Source organism: Chelonoidis abingdonii, chromosome 1 (assembly GCF_003597395.2).
Source record: "Chelonoidis abingdonii isolate Lonesome George chromosome 1, CheloAbing_2.0, whole genome shotgun sequence".
NCBI classification, from domain to species: Eukaryota; Metazoa; Chordata; order Testudines; family Testudinidae; genus Chelonoidis; species Chelonoidis abingdonii.
This window is the reverse complement of record NC_133769.1, coordinates 193,555,459-193,577,339: the sequence shown is the minus strand read 5'-3', so window position 1 is coordinate 193,577,339 and position 21,881 is coordinate 193,555,459. Positions and strand designations below refer to the sequence as shown.

The 21,881-nt window shown below is 39.4% G+C and overlaps 1 protein-coding gene across 1 annotated transcript in view; it reads right to left on the bottom strand.

Moving 5' to 3' along the window:
• The window catches only part of NCAM2 (neural cell adhesion molecule 2), a 586,807-nt gene that overhangs the window by 237,275 nt on the left and 327,651 nt on the right, over nucleotides 1-21,881 (bottom strand). Inside the window, exons 5-6 of the mRNA XM_075063719.1 lie at nucleotides 14,318-14,435; nucleotides 5,737-5,897 (exon numbers count right to left, since the gene is read on the bottom strand). Coding sequence (XP_074919820.1) covers nucleotides 5,737-5,897; nucleotides 14,318-14,435 — 279 coding nt within the window. The remainder of the gene's footprint in view (nucleotides 1-5,736; nucleotides 5,898-14,317; nucleotides 14,436-21,881) is intronic.

Sequence of the window (21,881 nt, the reverse complement as noted above, 5' to 3'; positions counted from 1 at the left end):
GTCATGGCGAAAGCCATCTTGCTGGGGCTGGGGTCTGTGCTAGTAGGCATGGCACACCAAAATCAGACCTACCTTTTTGATAACCTCTATCAGGTCTGGGACTAACTCCATCTTGCATGTCGGGATAGTCTGTCACCTGCCCTCCTGTCCTTGGACCAGGAGAAGGTGTTTGACAGGATAGATCACAGTTATCTCATGAGCACTCTATGGGCATCTGGCATGTGGGCTTTCTCCAGGCACTGTACACTTCTGTCAAGCTCAGCTGATTCTTGACTGAACCCATCACATATAGCTGAAGGGTACATCAGGGCTTCCCGCTGTCCAGCCAGCTCTATACCATTGGCAACGAGCCCTTCCTTTGTCTCCTGTGCAAGAGGATGATGGGATTGGTGCTGTGGGAGCAAGATTAATGGGTGGGCCTGTCGGCAGATGCCAGCAATGTGCTCCTCATAGCCAGGAACCTGGAAAACCTGCTGTGGGTAGAGGCTTGCACCAAGGTCCTCCTTTGCCCAGGTAACAGAGCTCTGGCCTGATGGTTGGGGACAGGTGGCAGGCAAGCTCCCTCCCACTTGCACTCCATGCCATCTGGTGGGGTGTGGGTCCGCTGCTCTATCTTTTTTTGGCACCAATCCCTCTCCACTGAAGAACTGGCTTGAACTAGAGGCCAGCATGGCTGACTATTTGAAGAGATGGATAGGGGTGCTCTGGTGCCTTTCCTTTTAATGGTGGGTGCTGGTGCTCAACAAGCTGATACTGTCTATGCTCTGGCACCAGTTCAACACCCTGAGCCAGCGCTCAGGAATTCTATCTAGCATCCACAAGAAAATCCTAGGGTTTTTTTCTGGCTGCGGCTGACCTGGATTTCTGTGGGGGTCTTGAGCTTTCTCCTGAGGAAAGGCAAACAGAGCCTCATCTGCATCCACAGCCAAGTCCACACCCTCTATCTTCACTCCCTGTAAAGATTCCTTTACACTGCAGGTAGTCAGGCATAGAGCATGCTGGTGCATGTCTTCCTCCACCACCTCTGAGAGCTCCAATCTGATGGACAGCTCTTTTTCTTCACCCAAGAGGTCTTCCCCGAGACCTCTCTGAGCAGCCAGTCTTCTACCAGGACCTCCTTAGGACCTGGAAACTAGTCTCTGTGACCAGGTCTGTAGCAACTGCCGATGAGGAGAACCTCCCTGCAGAAGCCCTGCTGCAAAGAAACCCATCTCCATGTACAGGTGGTGGAGTCCCCTTAGGTGCATTGGAAATTGGTCCTAGCTGGTACCACAGGAGTCAGAATCCTCCTGTACTATGAGAGGGATGGGATGGGCCACACTGTGCTTGTCCAGTGCATGGGGATGCCCACCTTGTGTGTCCAGCAGACTTGCCTCCTGCTTTTTTTGCTCTTCTTGAGTGGGCCCTGCAGGAGGCTGCTCCCTAACTCTCCTGAACTCATCATACAGCCCGATCCCTGAAAGCTTCCCCCACAGTCCCTGATATACCAATTGAGCCAGCTATATAACATTCACCTGATCTGCCTCCAAACTATGCCATGAGAACATCTTTATACACTTGTGCTTATTACCATCCATTTCCTTGCACTTCTGTCCCGCTCACCAAGTGGCAAGGCCTGTTGCCACCTGCAGAGGGTGAGAAACCCTGTACGTCCAGTCTGTGCTCTACTCTGGTTCCACAGCCCACTAGGAATATTAGCTGGCAGCTCCTCCATGGAGCCATGAGAATGGGTATGTACCTAGAGTAGTTGATAAACTCATTTGACACTTGTCCCTATTGCAGTGAGAGGGAGAGCTTAGTATTAATCTGCGTAGTGTGAGTCACATTGCAGCCCCTCTTCTGGCTCCTCCAGACCCATTTACTGAGTTTTTGGCTGCACTTTTCCCTGCATGTCCTGATTCATGCACACCCCATCTGTAGCCTGACAAAGTCACAGGACTATCTCATTAACTTTCCTCTGGCACTGGCCAAGTGGGCCATCCATCAGAACAGGAGGAAGCTGGACAGAGGGATACTTTGCAACTGTTTCCAGTCCCTCATCTAATCACATCTCTGGAAAGAGTTCCTTCGGGCAACGTCCACCAACTCTTTGGATGCCTTTGATGAGTGATGAGTTCAGTCTGGGGTTTTGTGCTCAGTTTCCGCCTCTGGCTTTGTCATACTTACCTTTTGACCTCACTCCCATTGCTGTTTTCTCCTTTTTTGTCCCCAGTACTCAATTGTGGCATGGGCCTAGTGGTTCCTCCCTTAGTTAAGGAGGTGGCCCTTTAGTCTTGGGTAGGGCTAGACTCACCTGCCCCAATACTTCAAAGAGTGAACACCTTCCAACTTCTGAGGAAACAGAGGAAGAAAGTGTTGTATAGACAGCCTTCTTATCTACCTAACCCTCATTTATCCACAGAGTAGGTTCATCATATGGACTGATTGAGGCAGTAATCCTGTGGAAAAAAATAATTAGTGACCATGTAATTAATGACTACCATAATGCATATGAATAAGGGATCCAAGTTAAGGTTGTACAGATAGCCTAAATTGTGGCATTTCCTAAATTTTGAGTGCTTGATTTTGTGACTATTGTGTTCATTTATAACAGTTTTTGGTGTGTAATTTGGGGGGAGGGAGAGCTCAGTGGTTTGAGCCTTGGGTTGCTAAACCCAGCGTTACGAGTTCAATCCTTGAGGGGGGGCCACTCAGGAATCTGGCATAAAATCAGTACATGGCCCTGCTAGTGAAGGCAGGGGGCTAGATTCAGTGACCTTTTAGGGTCCTTTCCAACCCTAAGAGATAGGTATATCTCACATATAATTTCTTAAGGCTTGTTTAAAAAAAAAACACAACTTAAACAAATTCCATCATACAGCATCATACTAATACTCACATGAGTCATCTACAAGGCTGAAACCCTTAGATCCACTGTACAGACCTCTGTCACTTCAGCTAGCAGAGAATCTAGTGTACTTGGCTGACATCCTCTTTGTAACACAGCATTCTGCCAGTGGGTTTCACTGATATTTGCTTATAGCAGAGGACTGGTGAGACTTAGGAATCATGAGTTCCCTTCCAGACTCTGCAGATGCGTGTGACTGAGTGGACACAGACCCTCTTGCCCATTCTTCCCAAACTTAGCCCCTTCTGTCCTGCTCCTTCCAACCTATCTTACTTCCAGTTCTCTCTCTTCCTTACTCCACGGTCCTCGTCCCAGTCCCATTCTGTTTGCCTAACCACTCCTAATCACCAATTCTCAGGCTTCTCATCTGAGTTCCAGCTTCCTTTCTCAGTCAGTCTCAGTTTCCATATAGGATGGTCTGTGCACAAGTCATGCCAATACTGTATACAGGCTGATGTAGAAAGTCATTAGACAGGACAGGGGAAGTTTAGGCTGAAGGTTAGGGTTATACATATGCCATTTCCACAGACCAATGTTCCCAACATCCTGCAGAAGTGGTGCAGAGAGTTCATGGTTGATGATTGGTTGGGATGTGGATTCCACTTTCCCAAGTCCTCCTCATGCCTTCCTCTTAGAGACAACTTTATACAGATGGAGTGGATTTAATCCTTAGTATTACTTCTATAAAAAGGTAGAAATTATCCCTTTAAAAATACAAACAAACCTGGACTTAATATATACATTGAAAAAATACAGTAGTATAATTGTTTTCAACATTGTTGCCTAAGTCATTTCAATTGTTAATATTTAGTGTTAATTTCAATGAAAATTTATGTATACATTTTGTTTTAATTATGTATTTTCAGAATTATAATTGTCAAGTTCTTTCATATTTCAGATTCCCCTACACACACTGCCAGTGTAAATTGCAGCTTTGCTCTACTATACTATATTTTTAATTTAACAATTTAGGAGACATTGTCAGCACATGGTGGCAACATTATGTGCTGACATAAATGTGAGAATTTTTTTTTGTCTTCTCTAGGGTTAATTTTTCCCCTTCTTTCTTTATCTGGCATTGTGCACCTGGAACATTTCTTTACTTTAGGGCTTTAGTGAACAAATTATAGCCTTGATCCTGCAGTCTGATTCTGCAGTCTTGATCTCTTCACCCACACAGAGCTTTAGTGTCTGCAGTGGGGCTCCACCTACATGGAACTCCATTGAAGCTAATGGTATTACACCTGTGTAAGCAGAAGGGTCCGCTCACATAGGTCGGCTTGGAGGAACAGGGTTCATAAAGAGCAATAAGATTTTTGACTTTCTCACTTAAAAACAAAAAAGTATATTAAGATCAACCAATGCATTTTTTAAAAATGAATAAAATAAATAACAATAACCCTCCTGTTCTTGTATGGTTTTAATTGGCTTAAAAATTCTGTATTTAGAAGGCTAAATATCCTGTTTTTCACCCCCAAATTTTCCTCTTCTTCTGGCCCTCCATTTTCTCACAGTCCAACAGCCAACTTTTAAAAGGAAACCAGAGAAAATTAACAATTTACCAGTTCAGTGTTCTGTATCTGAATTGTAGAACAGCAGATGCTGAAGATAAAAGAATTTCAAACTCATATTTAGGAGTAAAGGTTAAAATGGCCAACAGAAGGGAAAGCTTTCCTTGTAACCCAATGCCAAAAGTTGGCTGATGCATCAATGGGCACATCCTGGGGGCACAGTTCCATATAACTCATGTCAAGTTGTCAGCCCCACTCTGAACTTTAGGGTACAGGTGTGGGGACCTGCATGACATAACCCCTAAGCTTATTTACCAGCTTAGATCTAGTAGCTGCCACCACCAAATAGTTTAAACAAACATTTATGGGAGAGTCATTTGGAAATTTTGTCTTCCCCTCAGATATTTCCCCAGTCTTTATCCACCTTTTCCTGGCAGGAGAGACTGATTTACCTCCCACTAATTCCTGGTGAGCCCAGATCTAAAATCCCTTGGATATTAAAACAAGGAAAAATCAATAAGGTTCTTAAAAGAAGACTTTTAATTAAAGAAAAAGGGTGGAAGGAATACCGCTGGGAGATTAGCATGCAAGCTACTCTCACAGACAATAGATTCAAAACACAGAGGATGTCCCTCTGGGCAAAACCTTAGTTACACAAAGACACCCAATTTGATTCTCCCTCTCATGCAAAACAAAGTCACAAAAGAAAATAAACATAATCAAATACATTCCTTCTCTAAACACTTACTACTTTTAAGAAATGTTAGATGGCTGATTCCTGGATCCTTCACTCTAGCACAAACATTTCTGAACAGACAAAAAACTGATTTCCCTCCTCCCTCTTTGAAAACATCTTGTCCCTCCACTGGTTCCTCAGGTCAGGTGTCAGCTAGACTATGTGAACTTCTTAACCCTTTACAGGTAAAAGAGGAATTAACCCTTAAATGTTTGTTTATGACAACTCGTGAATTATAATGTAAGTTACTACTGTTCCCCAGTAACTGTTGCTTGTATTTAACAAATAAATAAATAAAAAAAATTTTTTTAAAAAAAAAGCTGGCATTTGGACCGTAAAAGCCTCTCTCGGGCTTCTTGCTACTTTATTTTCCTCCATGTTCTGATATCTACAAATAAAATTGTGACCTCAATATGAGCCTAATCGTCAAATGGTATAAATCAACAGTGTTCCACTGACTTCATTTTCTACCTAGTGAGGATCTGTCACAATATGTCTTTTTATATCAAATATTACAACCAGCTGCAATCAGATAACTGTGACAAAACAAAAACAAACAAAGAAACAAAATATCGTGACAGTATATGCCATGAAATACTTACCAAAAACTTGGAGGAATGTCTGCTTTTTATCATTTCCAGCTTTATTTTTTGCTCCACAAACATAAGGACCGGCGTCAAAATTTTTTATATCTCTGATTGTTAATTCTGTATTGCTTCCTCTCAAAATATATTTTTCACTTTCATCAATAAGTTTGCCATTCCTGAAGAATAAAAGGGATTTACAATCACACAATGTATCTCATAATCTGATTTAGAAGTGTCAGTCACTTCAGTGATTTTCACTGGTGGATGTGACTATTTTGCTACCTTAAAAAGCACACACACAAAAATGTGTGGTAGAGTCTGGCATTATATTTGGAAAGCAGTTGATTTCAATCTGATGTAAATTGTTTGAGTGTGTAATTGGGTGTCTTTTTAAATGTGTCCAAATCCTGGGCATAAGGAAATCATTCTGGATTGTATTTTGAAGCTCAGAAAGCCTTGTCAAATGATATTTGTTACCATATTCTAAAATATAAAATTAATTAGAAACAGTATAGCATTTTCATTCCAATAAGTTTTAACATTGATTTAATGACAGTACTATTCACATTAGTGCAATAATGTATAAAAATGGTTTCATACTACTTTCATATATAGTACACTGGCACATAAACAACTTGCATCAGTTTTTTCTTCTCAGCTGTTGTTGGCTAGCCACAAATCAGTAAACAAACAAAACTCCAGTCACTGGGATATGTGCAGTAGAGATGGTTTAGAAATAATGAAACATCTGAATACTCTGACGGTCGATCAGTACTTGAGCAACTCACTTCAGCACCCTGGCATGTACTCAATTATACTGTGCACTTGTTCCACTAGGATGTAATCCTAACATTATTTCCCTTCGCTTTGCCATATTTGCTCTATTTTGCTCTAAGCTTCCTTTGACCTGTTTTTCTGTTGCTCAGTCATGCACCTTCTTCACATAATAAATAAATAAAAGTTGTCTGATTGTCACAGGTGCTGAGCTCTCTCTGACTTTAATGAAATTTGGGGGACCAAATCAGGCCAATGATTTTTAGGTGTCTATGTATGATTTAGGAGCCCAGTTTTAGGCACCCAAGTTTAAAAAGTGGGTCCATGGTGATTTTTAGTTTCTTTCTGCTCATTTTATGGTGATAGTCATATTTATTAAAACAAATACTAAAATAATTCAAAGTATATCTTATTTTAAGCAAGAATATAGATCCTTTATATGGAAGATTAATTTTATGCTAGCAGCAAAACATTGGTAGGGTTATCTTTATGTCTTGTATTTTTATAACAAAGTTAAAACTCACTCCAATTTTAATCCATTGATGCTTCCATTTTATAAACGTGATGGTGACATTCACTCATCTCCTTTTCAATGTGAGTTACTTTATTTGTTCAGCAAATTATAGCAGACTAAATTCTGCACTCAGATATTTCCATACCATTTCCAGTGATTTCAGTAGGAGATGCAAGAGAGTATCTGAGGTAAATAATGATTCCAAAATATCTCTTGTCACGAACATGTCCTACAGTCAGGATGATCTGAAAGTAAACTGGGACTTCTAGGGAATGGCACAGACCTAAATTGATACTGATATTTGAGAACAAGCAGATACGTGTTACACATTAGAAGATTTCAGAGTAGCAGCCATGTTAGTCTGTATCCGCAAAAAGAACAGGAGTACTTGTGGCAGCTTAGAGACTAACAAATTTATTTGGGAATAAGCTTTCATGGGCTACTGTAGCCCACAAAATCTTATGCTCAAATAAATTTGTTAGTCTCTAAGGTGCCACATTAGAAGATTATTTCCTTTGTTGGTTAATTCTAAGTCCTGTCACTAAAGAGAAAGGGCTTGATCCTGCAATTAGTTGCATTGATTTCAGTGAGATTACTCACATGGGTATGGCTTGCAGGATTGTACCACACTTATCTTACAAACTTGGGAATTTGAATTCTGCTGGAATTCTTCACTCACTTATTGTGGTTTTAAACTAGTGTAACTCCATCAACTTCAGTCCTTCATAGCAATACATTTTTAACTAGGTATATTCACATATTACGTAAAGCAACAACTAATCTTTGCTCATCTTTCTTCTTCTATACCTCCCAAGACTAATATGTAAGTGATTTAATAGATTCGTATGGAAACACTGACACATTAGCTCAATTCCCTTAATTATGCATAATACAAAATCCAAAATGCTACTGGAATTTAATATAATGTTTACTTATGCTCCCATATGAACATAGATAAAACAATTGGCATAGACAGATGATCAATAAGTTAAATCTCTATCGTATAAGTACTGCACAAAGGAGGATTTGGTTCCAGTCCTGAAGCTCCTGGTTTGGTCAACATTTTGCTTACTGAGTCAAACACCACAAAGGGAACTTACAAGAGTGCTAAATGTTATTGGTACAAGCTTAGCCTGGCTGTAGCTCAACTGACTTCAGTGGTGAAGCACCTGTTTGTGCCAGGGCTGAATTTGACCCTTAATTGTAGCAGCATGTGGGAAACTGAAAATAAAATCCCAGGGGACAAATTGAAAAATGAATTTTTAACTCAGTTGAAATCTGGCTCTATTCAACTATAAGGAAGAAAAGATTATACCATAAGAAACCTAAATCTTTCATTCCTTACGGAAGAAAAATTTCCACTGATGTCAATGAGAGTTTTGGCTGTGTCAGGACTAGGCCATAAAAAATATTACAAAGAATTTTGTGAGATATAAGTAATTTAAAACAATGTGAAGCAACGAAACAGGACTAATAGAATACTTCCATAAATCAAAACTCATTATTTCATTTGAATGGTTGTCATATGAAATTCCTATTGTTTTCAAGTGAGTATTACTCATTCAACAGCTGTTTTTGGGGAAAAAATCTCCATACAAAACCAATACATAAAATGTGAACCTATTATTCACAGAAGTCAGTGGGGATTGAATAATGGGTTCCTGGTCTGGCCCTGTCTCAAGAGCTAGTTCTGATGAACCATATTACTGATAGTAATGCAACGTAGATAGAGTATTATTGGAAAACTCCACTGAAATTTGTGTAACGGAGAATGCCCAGTGCCTAGTCTCCCAGGCTAGCAGGATTTTCCCCAGAAAATCCCTGAAAATTTACAGGATGCTTAATTGTACAGGTTATCAGTGAAAAAAGAAATATTTATTACTACTTCAGTTTGTAGAATCAGATGTATTCTATCCAGTACTGTAAAAATCTACAGTATTGTAAAAAAACTATTTATTTCTTATTGATTGATACCCTAGTATGTAGCATAAGTGTGTAGATATCTTGGCATAAATGCAAATCTTCTATTCCTTTTCACATAAGTGGTAAATAAATTACAATAATAGTACTCTGCATATTTCTAGCACTTTCCACCTTAAGATCTCTATGTGCTTTTTATACAGTACCCATTTTACAGATAAGTAAACTGAGGCACAGAGAGGATACGAGACTTGCCCAAGGTCACAGAACTCAATGGCAGAGTTGGAAACAGAATGCAAAGTCATAGCTCCCGAACAATAGATCACATTTCTTCTCACAGTCTACTTTAAAATCTAATATCAGAGGGGTAGCTGTGTTAGTCTGGATCTGTAAAAGCAGCAGAGAATCCTGTGGCACCTTATAGACTAACAGAGGTTTTGGAGCATGAGCTTTCGTGGGTGAATACCCACTTCATCAGATGCATGTAGTGGAAATTTCCAGGGGCACGTATATATATGCTAGCATAAGCGGGATACACGAGTTAAGTTTAATCAGGAGGACGAGGCCCTGTTCTAGCAGCTGAGGTGTGAAAATCAAGAGAGGAGAAACTGGTTCTGTAGTTGGCAAGCCATCACAGTCTTTGTTCAATCCTGAGCTGATGTGCAAATTTGCAGATGAACTGAAGCTCAGCAGTTTCTCTTTGAAGTCTGGTCCTGAAAAACTTCGTTTTCCTCTCTCGGTTTTCAACACCTCAGCTGCTAAACAGGGCCCTCATCCTCCTGATTGAACTTACCCATTATCTCTAGCTTGCTTGCTAGCATATATAACCTGCCTTGCAAATTTCCACTACATGCATCTGATGAAGTGGGTTATTCACCACGAAAGCTCATGCTCCAAAACCTCTGTTAGTCTATAAGGTGCCACAGGATTCTCTGCTGCTTTTAAAATCTAACACAATCAAACTCTAGTTGGGGAGTGAAGATTAATCTAAATAGGATATTTCTGATAGCTTTCGAAAACAAAGGCCAAAATAACATTGTTTCACCAACAACAGAAATAGCACACAGTACTAAACAAGACAAAATAACATTCTAATCCCACACCTGAACAAAATCTCGTGTAGCTCAAAGCTTGTCTCCTTCACCAGCAGAATTTGTTTGAATAAAATGTATTACCTCACCCACCATATCTCTACAATGTCAATGAAGCAGTAATGCTGAGGAAACACTTTGAATTAGTTCCAAATATAGACCTATAGATCAATCTCTTGTAAAAGCATCCTCATATTGGCTACAAGCGGCAAGATTTTGGTGGAGTAAACTTTAAAATTAACTTATCAGAAATAAAAAGAAAAGTAAATATTTTGATCTGTTTTTTTCCCCCTCGAACCTGCTCTATTAATTTCAGAGGAAACAATATCTGAATGGATTTTTTTGGTTCACTGGCAATTCCAAAAATAAATAAAATAAAATAAGGTCAACCTGAAAACATTGTTTACATTTTCTGTTTTGGCTAATTGAAGTGATAAAAAAATTAATGTTTTGTTTAATCCAAACCAAAAAGTTTAATTTTTATTTTAAGCATTTTTCACATTTTTATTTAATGAAAATAAAATTAAATATTTCAAAACAAAAAGTTGATTTGAATCGAGAAATCAAAATGGTTTATTCTGAAAAGGTGAAAATGAACTGTATTAATTTTTTCCCAGATTTTTTAAACATTTTTTCAACCAAAATAATGTGGGCAAATCTATATGAATTTATGAACTATTTTGAAATCTGGATTTTTTTGGTTGAAAAAAAATAATTCAGCTGAAATTTTTGCTCAGCTCTACTTAAAACACATCTTGAGATGTCTTTGAGATGAGCATGAGAGCAAGCAGAAATATAGCATCAGATTTTGAGCTACATTAATTCAAAACCAAGGTGTGAATGATTAGTCAATGGAAGTGAAATCAGAAATGAAATTGGCTATATACATTTTGAATAACAAGTGGAATCAAGTTTGCTCCACTCAATAAGGAAACAGTTGAATTACCACCTCATATGACCCCATGGCCCCACAATATGCCAATATTTTTATGGCTGACCTGGAACAACGCTTCCTCAACTCTCATCCACTCACGTCCCTTCTCTACCTACGCTACATTGATGACATCTTTATCATCTGGACCCATGGGAAGGAGACTCTGGAAAAATTCTACCACGATTTCAACAGCTTCCACCCCACCATCAACCTCAGCCTGGACCAATCTACACAGGAAGCCACTTCCTAGACACCACGGTGCAAATAGTGATGGTCACATAACATCACCCTATATCGAAAACCTACTGATAGCTATGCCTACCTTCATGCCCAGCTTCCATCCCGGGCACATCACACGATCCATTGTCTAACCAAGCACTGAGATACAACCGCATCTGCTCTAACCTCAGACAGAGACCAACACCTACAGAATCTCCACCAGGCATTCTCAAAACTACAATACCCGCACGAGGAAATAGGAAACAGATCAACAGAGCCAGACATGTACCCAGAAGCCTCCTACTGCAAGACAAACCCAAGAAAGAAACCAACAGGACTCCACTGGCCATCACATACAGCCCCCAGCTAAAACCTCCAATGCATCATCAGGGATCTACAACCCATCCTGGACAATGATCCACACTCTCACAGGCGTGGGGTGGCAGCCAATCCTTGCCCACAGACAAACCTGCCACACTGAAACGTATTCTCACACCAGCAACTGCACACCGCCACCATAGTAACTAGCTCAGGAACCAATCCATGCAACAAACCTCGATGCCAACTTGCCATATATCTACACCAGCGACACCATCACAAGACCTAACCAGATCAGCCACACCATCACTGGTTCATTCACCTGCACGTCCACCAATGTAATATATGCCAATCATATGGCCAGCAATGCCCCTCTGCTATGTACACGGCCCAAACTGGACAGTCTCTACGAAAAAGGATAAATGGACACAAATCAGATATTAGAATGGCAATATACAAAACCTGTAGGAGAGCACTTCAACCTCTGGCCACACCATAGCAGACCTTAAAGGTGGCCATCCTGCAGCAAAAAAACTTCAGGACTAGACTTCAAAGAGAAACTGCTTGAGCTTCAGTTCATCTGCAAATTTTGACACCATCAGCTCAGGACTAAACAAAGACTGTGAATGGCTTGCCAATTACAGAACCAGTTTCTCCGCCTCTTGGTTTCACACCTCAACTGCTAGAACAGGGCCTCGCCCTCCCTGATTGAACTAACCTCGTTATCTCTAGCTTGCTTGTAGCATAATATACTGCCCCTGGAAATTTCCACTACATGCATCCGGCGAAGTGGGTATTCACCCACGAAACCTCATGCTCCAAAACGTCTGTTAGTCTATAAGGTGCCACAGGATTCTCTGCTGCTTTTACACCTCCTATTATTATTGCTTATTTGTATTTCAGTAGCATCTAGGTGCTGTCACCAACATCAAATCCCCATTGCAGCAGGCATTGTAATACACATAGTCAAAGACAGTCCTGCTACTCCAGAGACCTTATATTGTAAATAGACAAAACAAATAAAGGGCAGGAGGAGAAACAGAGAAGTGATTTGACTTCCCTAAGGTCTCATAGCACAGATCAGAGTAAGAGCTAGGAATAAAACCCAAGTCCACTGGCTTACAAGCCTCTACCACATTCACTAGACCACACAGTCTCTCAGGGCCTGAGTACGGCTTTATCCACTAGAGGTATTGGAAGGTCTGCAACAACCATTTTCCTTAGTGAAGGGTCATTATTGCTACTGAAGGAAGACTGGTTCACTTGTATCTGATCCACAGACTATTTGCATAGGGCCTTTTGTAAGGTGTTTAATTTGTTTGTATATTTTACTGTGATACTTTCAAATTAAAGTGTACTAAAGGTATGGCACTGAAGACTGGCAATTCTAAACATACAGCTCCCCAAGACACAAGATGACCGTGTCTATCCTTTTCATCTTGAACATGTAAAACAGCATGTTGAATTGTCTTCTTGCAGTGAGGCAAATGAGGTTATCAGATTCCTGATAAACTCGAGAGACTCCTGCCCAGCTGGAAGTTCCATTTTATAACATGACCTCAAAGGGATACCAAGTTCCCAAAGTGTGAAACTTTTGTTTGTGAATTCCAAATCACTACTTCAAATAATTTTGGCTTTGCAATATTTATTTTACTTTTGTTTCATATGATAGAAACTGAATTTTCATCTATATTAGTGAGTGGGGCAAAGATGGCACTTATTTGCATCTTCTGCAATCCAAATGAATTCATGTCAGACAAAGTCAGCACACCATTAGACACAACATGTGTCATAAAGCAGGTATCAATCAAGGGAAACCAACATCTACCGAAGACGAATCTAACAGAATCTTTTAAGTTTCAAATGCTGAGTAACAATGAGAGAAGACAGCTGAGGAGAATCTCTGTGGAGTCCAGTGCATGCTGAAAGATGTTCACAAATCTCTTGATCCCTTTGAAAGAGCACATAGGGGGATAACTCATTCAAGCCCCAAATAGAAATACATGTCTATACAAGGAATCTGAGCTATTTCACACCTTGACATTGGACTGTATCCTTTGTGAATAGATCAGGTGTTGAAACAAAAGGCATGTAAGTCTGTTCCATAAATATGCATGAAAAAGCTGAGAAACCAATGAAAAGCTGAGATCCTTAAAGATGTTATGTGGCAAGTTTTCAAAATTGCACAGTTTTAATCATATACATCTCACTGACTTCACCTGGAAGATATACCCCATATCACCCAAACAGTTTTCTGTTTTTAAGAGAATCAGATTTGCAAGAGTATCCACAACCTGTCTGAAATTAATGGAATCAAATATCCAGACAAACTAACACAACACACAGAAGCCATAACTGTTACTGAATATCTGGCTGCACTGGAAGATCAGATGACTAAAATCAGCTTAAGATAGATATTCTTTTACATTGCATTGATGTATAATATGATACTGTTACTGTGTGTTTTGGACATGTATTTATAGCATTAATCTGTACTCTATGTTATTTTAGGTAGTTGTATATGTAATTGGAGTGTGAAAATTTCATGGAGAAATTCAGAAATACATCTGTTGCCTTTTTTAAAGTCATAAGTTCTTCAACTTTATTTGTTTCTCCTTTAATGTGAGGCACGTTAAAACATGTTAGATATTTTCCAGTTTCTCTTTCTTGATGATAAACATAGTTTGATCAAGTGTCTGTTATTTAATTTGTTGAGCAATTCCCTATAAACAGCCATAAACACAATTGAGATAGTTTATTTCAGTATGATACAAACTTCTAACACATTTCAAATCTTTCTGATATACAGATCTAAACTGAACTTACCTATGCCAGCTGATTTCAGGTGCAGGAGAGCCCGTGGCTCTACAGAATAAAGTAATTGCCTCTCCCCGATCTGCTGTAGCATTAAAGGACTTCTGTAGAAAAGTAATTGCTGGAGGAACTGAAGGAAATGTAAAAAAAATACATATGAGGTAAACTAATTGAAAAAAATATAAAGTTTTAATTGCTTCTGTGGAAACTTTGAACAGAGCAATCCTTATTAAGCATTCAATTTACAAATACAAAATGAAGTCAGCCTATAATATCAGATAACACTAAGATATTTACATTGTTGTATTTCCTTCAGACAACATTAACCATGATTATTTCATTTTAATGTTATCAAACTACTTTTGTATGGTTTCTTTTGAACTAAATTAACAACAAAATGAATATAAGCATCTTTTTTCTCCTGATCTGCTTTATTAAATAAGATTTAAAAGTAGCCGAAGGACCATAGCTACTGTGTGCATGTCAGTGCAGAGAGACTAATTAGTGTTAATTAAACTACCTGAAATGAAAATGTCTGTCTTTTCTCCTCCCTCTCTGACACACTCCTGCAGCTGACAGACAACCATGCACTGATGTGGGACAGCACTTTCAAATTAGGTGTCAACTCATAATGTTATTCTTGATTAAACACATTTAATTCTTCCAAACAAACTACAGTATATTTTCTGGACAGGAATATCATCAGCTTAAAATGATATATTGTGACAGAGTTCTCCATATACAGCCTATGTCTAAAATTACATTTCCAAAAATTCTAACTAAATATTGTGTCCTGAGAGTTGCATATTTTGCATTTTTGACATAATGCAGTTATTATTAAAATAACAGTAATTTGCACTGAACTCCTCACCAACATTCATAATAACAAGCAGTTTCAAGAACCAATAAAGCCAAAGATGTAATTTAATATCTCCATTCATGATACTAATTTTAGTACTCTACTGGATGGGCTTAAGACGGATGGTATGAATCTTAATTTCCACAAGATTCCTAATCAAGATGAACTAAAAGCATCTATTATATTATTAGATAAGTCATAGTTAGACATCTCTGATATGTAATCAAAAATCCAAATTCCTCTCAGGCAAAGCAGATTTAAAATCATGTGTTCTTTGCTTGTACTGTACCAAAAAGAGAAGCTCAAGGACTTTGACCTGAATTTTCTGCCATCAAGTTTACTTTGCTCTGCTGCCTGACTTCCCCACCACTTGTGCTGGAATGAGGAAAGGAAGAGGGTGTGTTGGAAGAGGACAGAACAGGGAGAATAGACGAGCTATTTCCCACCAAGCCCAATTTTCTGCTGGCAAGGATGTCCCTTCAGCAGAATAACTTAGAGCTGCCCCTGTGGTGGCTGTTGGGTGAGGATCAGGGAACCACAAACAGCTCCCTGTCAGTCTCCTCCCTCCACTGTACCCAAGGGAGAGAATCAATCCCTTTTTCTTTAAGCCAAAGACTTCATTTTCACTGCCTCTCTCTTTCAATCTCAAAACATCTCTCTGGCAATTACAGCAATTTCTTATATGGCAAAATATTAGGAAAGTGTTAATGAATTTGTAGCTGTTTTGTGATATGCTCTAGCTTCTGGACCTGAGCAAGAACCAACTCCAGGTAATGAGACAATTCTTTGTGGACCAACAGCAAGGTCTCCATTGACCACAAACTCCACTAAAGTTAAGAATTTCAAGATTATGGACTCAATTCAGCAACTTGCTTAATTATTTCAAATGATCAAAAAGAGAGAAAATGAAGTAATTTTATTCTAAACCTCATTCTTTCTTTGTAGGCCCAAGGATTACAAACATTTGAGCTTCCCTTCCATCTTGATTGACCTGTAATTTTATTTTTGGCCCAAGCCTATTAAGTACCATTAGGAAAAGATGGAAATAAAGAGGGAGCTTAAGAGAAAAACAATGAACTCAAAACTCCAGAAACTAATATTTACATATCAAACACATTTTCTTAAAAAAAAAAAAAAAATTGCTTTTAAACTTTTGTTTGTTAACCTGGATTTTGTTAGCATTTTACCTATAGTACAATAAAGTCAAGATAACCAATCCACTGAATAGCCATTTAATGCTAAATCAGCTCTTGGAGGGTTCAGAACACATCTTTCCCTTGTCATCCATGAAAACTAATTAGAGAGAATAATTTGTGGAAGAGAGATCATCAGGAAACACATACCTTATAATTAGGCTTGGGAGGATTAGTTTTTAATCGGATAACGTATATATTCTATACAATTTTGACTTTAAAACTAGACGAATAAATGAACTGAAGGATGGAAAGTCATGTAAGATCAACAGGTCCTATGACTTCTCATTAACCAGAAATTGTAATTTCCAGCCCTGCTTTCAAGGACACCCAGAGAAATGAGAAATATCTCAGTGGTCAGGCTGAAATAAATTACCACTAAAATATTCTAATAATAATGTAGGGAACAGGTTCAGCACAGAATTGTGTTGAGATACTACACTGATGGGTGGCAATATAAAATCCTAACATACATATAATAGTGTTCTACATCTTTCCCACACACACAAAACAAGTGACAGTACATTAGGCCTCTTTCTTCTCCCATTGAAGTCAACAAGCCTGTTGTCATTGACTTTAATGAGAACAGTATGAGGCCCTTACTGCCCCTTCTGTACTAGTATTCGTATTTTCTGTCAACTGTAATTCAGTTGACTGTATCATCATGTGAAGTGAAGATCAATTTACTTCTTGCCCCATCATGTCTGTACGATATACAGTGGGCATAAATGGCAAAAAGTACATAAGCACCATTTCAGGTATTAGAATAATCTGGGGGAAAAGCAAGTTCCAACCTTATTCTATGAGACCAACCAAACTGGGTGCACTATGCTCTGAGGGAACCTCTCTCTTCATAAATCAAAGTGAAATCAGGTGCTGATGTGCAAATGTACATTTCAGATGTTTCTATTTTTAACATATTTCAGACAATGCACAGGACTTGTTGTGAGAAAATTCTGGAGAAAAGGTATGCATGCATAATCAAATATTTGAATGTAATGACTGAAGACAGGAAGATGATAATGAACATTTTGTCTTCAGATAGACAGCTCCAATTATCCTGGTCATAGACACAAACTACAAGTGCACAATAACATCAGCTCTTTCCATCACAAAGTACTGCATTATTATATCTGGAAATGAGATATTCAAATTGTGCAATAATAATATGCCAATAATTTATATTTATTATTGTAGCATATTTAGGATTGGACATAGAAATATTGTATTCCCAGAAAAGGAAACTCCACAGTTGAATGTCAATTATCTAGACAGATATATTACAAAACTTTTTTTCAGGACATTCACTGCATTTTCCTCGCCTCACAAATTAGAAAGGAGGATTTTTACTTATTTTTAATGTAGTTTGAGAACCAAGCTATCAAGATATTCAGCAAAGGCTCTCTGTCATCTGACTGTGACCAGAACATTGATTACTAAATAGACTTATTTTTTTCCATAATTTTTCCATATTGACCTGACATCCACATGTATGAAGAGATACTGTTGCGTTTCAACTCATTCCTTCATTTTAGTTCTCCATTAGAATCTATTCTACCTGTGAGTAAAGCAATGATATAAAAACCAGCCTAACACTCGAATTAGTCTCCTCTAGGACTGCAATCCGTCTCTCCACTAGCCTCTAAAGGGCGTCGGGGAGGAGAAGGGTCTTTCAACAGATACACCATTCATCCTCTCCCCAAAACGGACTGAATCATCTCTACAAGACAATCAACCTAAGCTATGAGAACCTAATATTTATATTCTAGCTCTGAATTATTTTTCCTCTTCTGTCGTAGTTACAAAGCAAAAATTTTGTATTTTCAATGATGCAAAACCCACTGAGTGAAATAAAAAAAAAAGTCATGTTCTGATCCTCTCTTCATTTCCTCACCCCCCCAAAAATTCTGTCATTTTGGTTCAAGAAGCCTTTTTCAGTCTGTAAGGCCTCAATTGCTGCTCAGGTAAATATCACTGTTTTATCCACAAAACCCAGCTCTGGTGTGTCTTCATGTACAACTTTGGTTGGTTTGTTGGGTGTTTTCTTTATTTAAAGACATATGTATTTACAAAATACTTATATGAAACAAAAGGGCCACACATTTCAAATCCAAAATTCATCTCCTGTTAAAGTCAATGACAACTGCAGGTGCTCAGCAATTGTGAACATCAGAATATGCATATAGGTGTCTAAATATGGAGGCTGATGCCTAATTTTACTCATTCAGGTTTGATCATTTGGGCTAAAACTGCTGTGTGTCTCTGGAACAGCTTAAGGGATGACTTAAACTACTCTATTTTCCCCATTATTCTATGGATGCCAGGCACCAGCCTAGTCCTCCAGTTTACAGTGAGTGTTCTACATTACAATAGCTGCCAATAGTTTCAAGAGACATTTCTGGCTGCCATGAATCACTCAGGTGGGTAGAGATGACATGGTCACAACCAAGCAATCATGAAGTGGTCCTCTTGGTTTGTTTTAAGGCTCCCTTGTGTTGCCCCAGGATCTTGTAAAAATGACACTATCGTGCAATTTTCATTCTCCTTGTAAGTTGCATGCACCTCCATTACCAAGCCTAAAATAGCAATAAGCATATCATCTGTCTTGACTGCACAACAGAATCAGAATGCAAAATCTTTCTATTGTATTCACAGTGACATTTTCTAAAATAGTTTCTTTGCTTGGTACATTTGTTCATATTTGCAATGAAACCAAAGTCTGAAAGAATGATAAATGGAGGGCATGGCTGCTATGTAGCAATTATTAATCTTGAGAAAGCATATGACTTGGTTTTGTGGGAGTTAGTATTTGGACTCTTGAGGTGGATGGAAGGGGGGCTTCAAGAAGTGGATATGATAAAGGAAGTGTATAGAGAGCCTCAAGAGTTAAGGTGATAACAATACATGGAATTTCAAAGAGTTTTGGCATGACAGTAGGATTGAGTCAGAGCAGTGTGCGGAGTCCACTTCTCTTCACTCTAATTATGGAGTTAATCAAGACTGTGGGGACACATAGAAAACAAATGTATGCTGAAGATCTGGCCCTTCTGATTGGCAGCAAAGAGGGACTGGGAAACATGGTATCAAAGCAGGCATCTGTTTTTGAAGACCATGGTTTGAAAGTAAACCCAAAAAACCATGAAGTTATGCAAGTAGAGACAGGAGAAGAAGAAAGCATGGGAGAAAGACGACAGCAGGAAAGGATGTGGAAGACCAAGGATACATGAACAACTTTGTCATGTTAAGTTTTAAGAGAAAAGGACTGGAACTACAAGATCTACGAACCTGTGCTATTGACCAGAAGGAGTAGTGAAGAATTGTTAGCACTCCAACCCCATGTACATGGGAATGGGAGTTGAGAAGTGAAGTGAAATGACATGCTGTTTTTAACGTGGCAAATTCTCCTTGACATTTCCTTCACTCTACCAGTCTCAAACATGCCAGCAGACTTTTATATGGATAGTTTATATCTCCAAAATATTTTAAACTAAGAGCCCAGAATCCATTTTTAAACATAGACAGCTAGATCAATAGCTGGCGTAAACTGTCAAAGCACCATGGATCGAATGGGGATTAATTGATTTACACAAGCTGAGGATCTGGTCCAATGATCCCTATATAGACTGAGCCTTGAGAGGTACTGAGTTCCCTTGGCTTTTACAGAAGCCAATGTCAGCTCAGGGTGCCCACTGCCTTGCAGGATTGGACCCACAGGTATTACAGTTATATAAAATACTGAAGGGTGTGAGAGGTTAATCAACATTATCATCTGCATTTCTAATCTATGTAGTGGTTGGATATCCAATGAGATACAAATCCATATCTCAGGCTACTCTGGTGGTAATGCATAGGATCCACATATTTTTTATGGTCTGAAAAATCTACTGTCAGATCTTGAAAGATGCCCAGGTTAAACCTCTCCCAGTCCAAAAGAACTTGTAGTTCCCATAAAGAAGTGTGTGTGTGTGTGTGTGTGTGTATATATATATACAATACATATAGTGACTAGATAGCATAGTGGTTAAGAGCGCCACCCTTTGATACAAAAGACCGGGGTTCAAATCCAGCTTGGTACCCAACTTTCCAGTAGGGGTCCTTGGGCAAAAGATCCCCTAACGCTTCACCTGTCTACCTCAAATATGAGAGTGACACGAGCTAGGAGAGTCATGCCGGCTTGGACGTCGCCTGGATTAACAAGGTCCGTGCCAGATGTTGAGGAACCAGGACAATCTGATGATAAGCGGGCTACTGGAACAAACCATTCATGGATGAGACAAGAGAACCTGGAATTGATGGAATGCTACTACAACAGTAGACTAAGGAGGAGGGGATATAGAAACGTATTGGGGGACTGTGGATGCGACAAAGACCTCCTCATCCAGACACGTTATGGAGACAACGAGCTTTCCCAACACTCAACATATAAAGAGTGAATCTGTCAGCAGCTGAAATAAACACTCCCATTACAGATCCCAGACTAAGTAAGATCCTGGAAAGAACAGGTGGATGGGCAGCCCATCACCTGAAAGCGAAACTTCCACTGCACCCGTACCTATGTCATTGAGAGCAGCGAGAGCTGAACTATGAAGGCATAAGCATGAGAAATAGCTACAGTCCAATCCTTCAAGACTCTAGTTGAGTAAAGCCATTACCAAGGCTCAGTGGAGAAGTACCATCAGAAGTATGTTAGAAATGCCAATAGACCCTCATGACAATCCCTACTACCATCATTAACTCAAACCAATGACTGGTATTCGCTACATGCTCTGTATATACCTGAGATGCTTGCTACAACGACAATAAAACAAGCGTATGTACACCCTGGACAAATGAGGTGGGGATAACGATCAAGGAGACCGGAAGAGAAAGTTAGTAGCTGGTGGTAACACAGAAGCGGTTATGAGATTAAGGATACCGGCTACTGGAAAAATGACGAGGCCGACTCCCTCGAAGCCCTAGAGACGCCTAACAAAGGCTCACAGCCATGCTAACCAGGCTAAAGGAGATACACTAGAAGAAGCAGAGGTCCAAAGAGTAAATATCCTGTTCTCCAAAGAACATCCAAGTGTACTCCCTAACTGCAAAGTGCAATACAGCAAACTGAACAGTACTTGGACAGAAGCATATGGATAAAGAGAACGACTCTAAACACCAGTGCCAAAGGGCTGAGGAACCCGGAAACAGAGCTAGAGCAATCTCCCAGAACAGAAAAGCATCACATCACGTAGAAGACATGGAACAGCAGCAGGTCAAGAAACACTGAACGAGCGGGACAGCACTGACCTAGACATGATCCACCCTACTGCTAAAGAAAACTAACAGCAGTGCATAACGCCTAGCAGCACAGATAGAACCAGCTGCTAGCACAGACTCCCACCCAAACGGCTAACACAAAGGAAGGACAGTGCTGATCATGAAAGACCCCTACAAGGGAACAGAACTCGTTACAACTACCACCAATACCTATGCCCACACACACAGAAAGTCTATCAGGGCATCATAATGCCAAGCTACAGGACATATG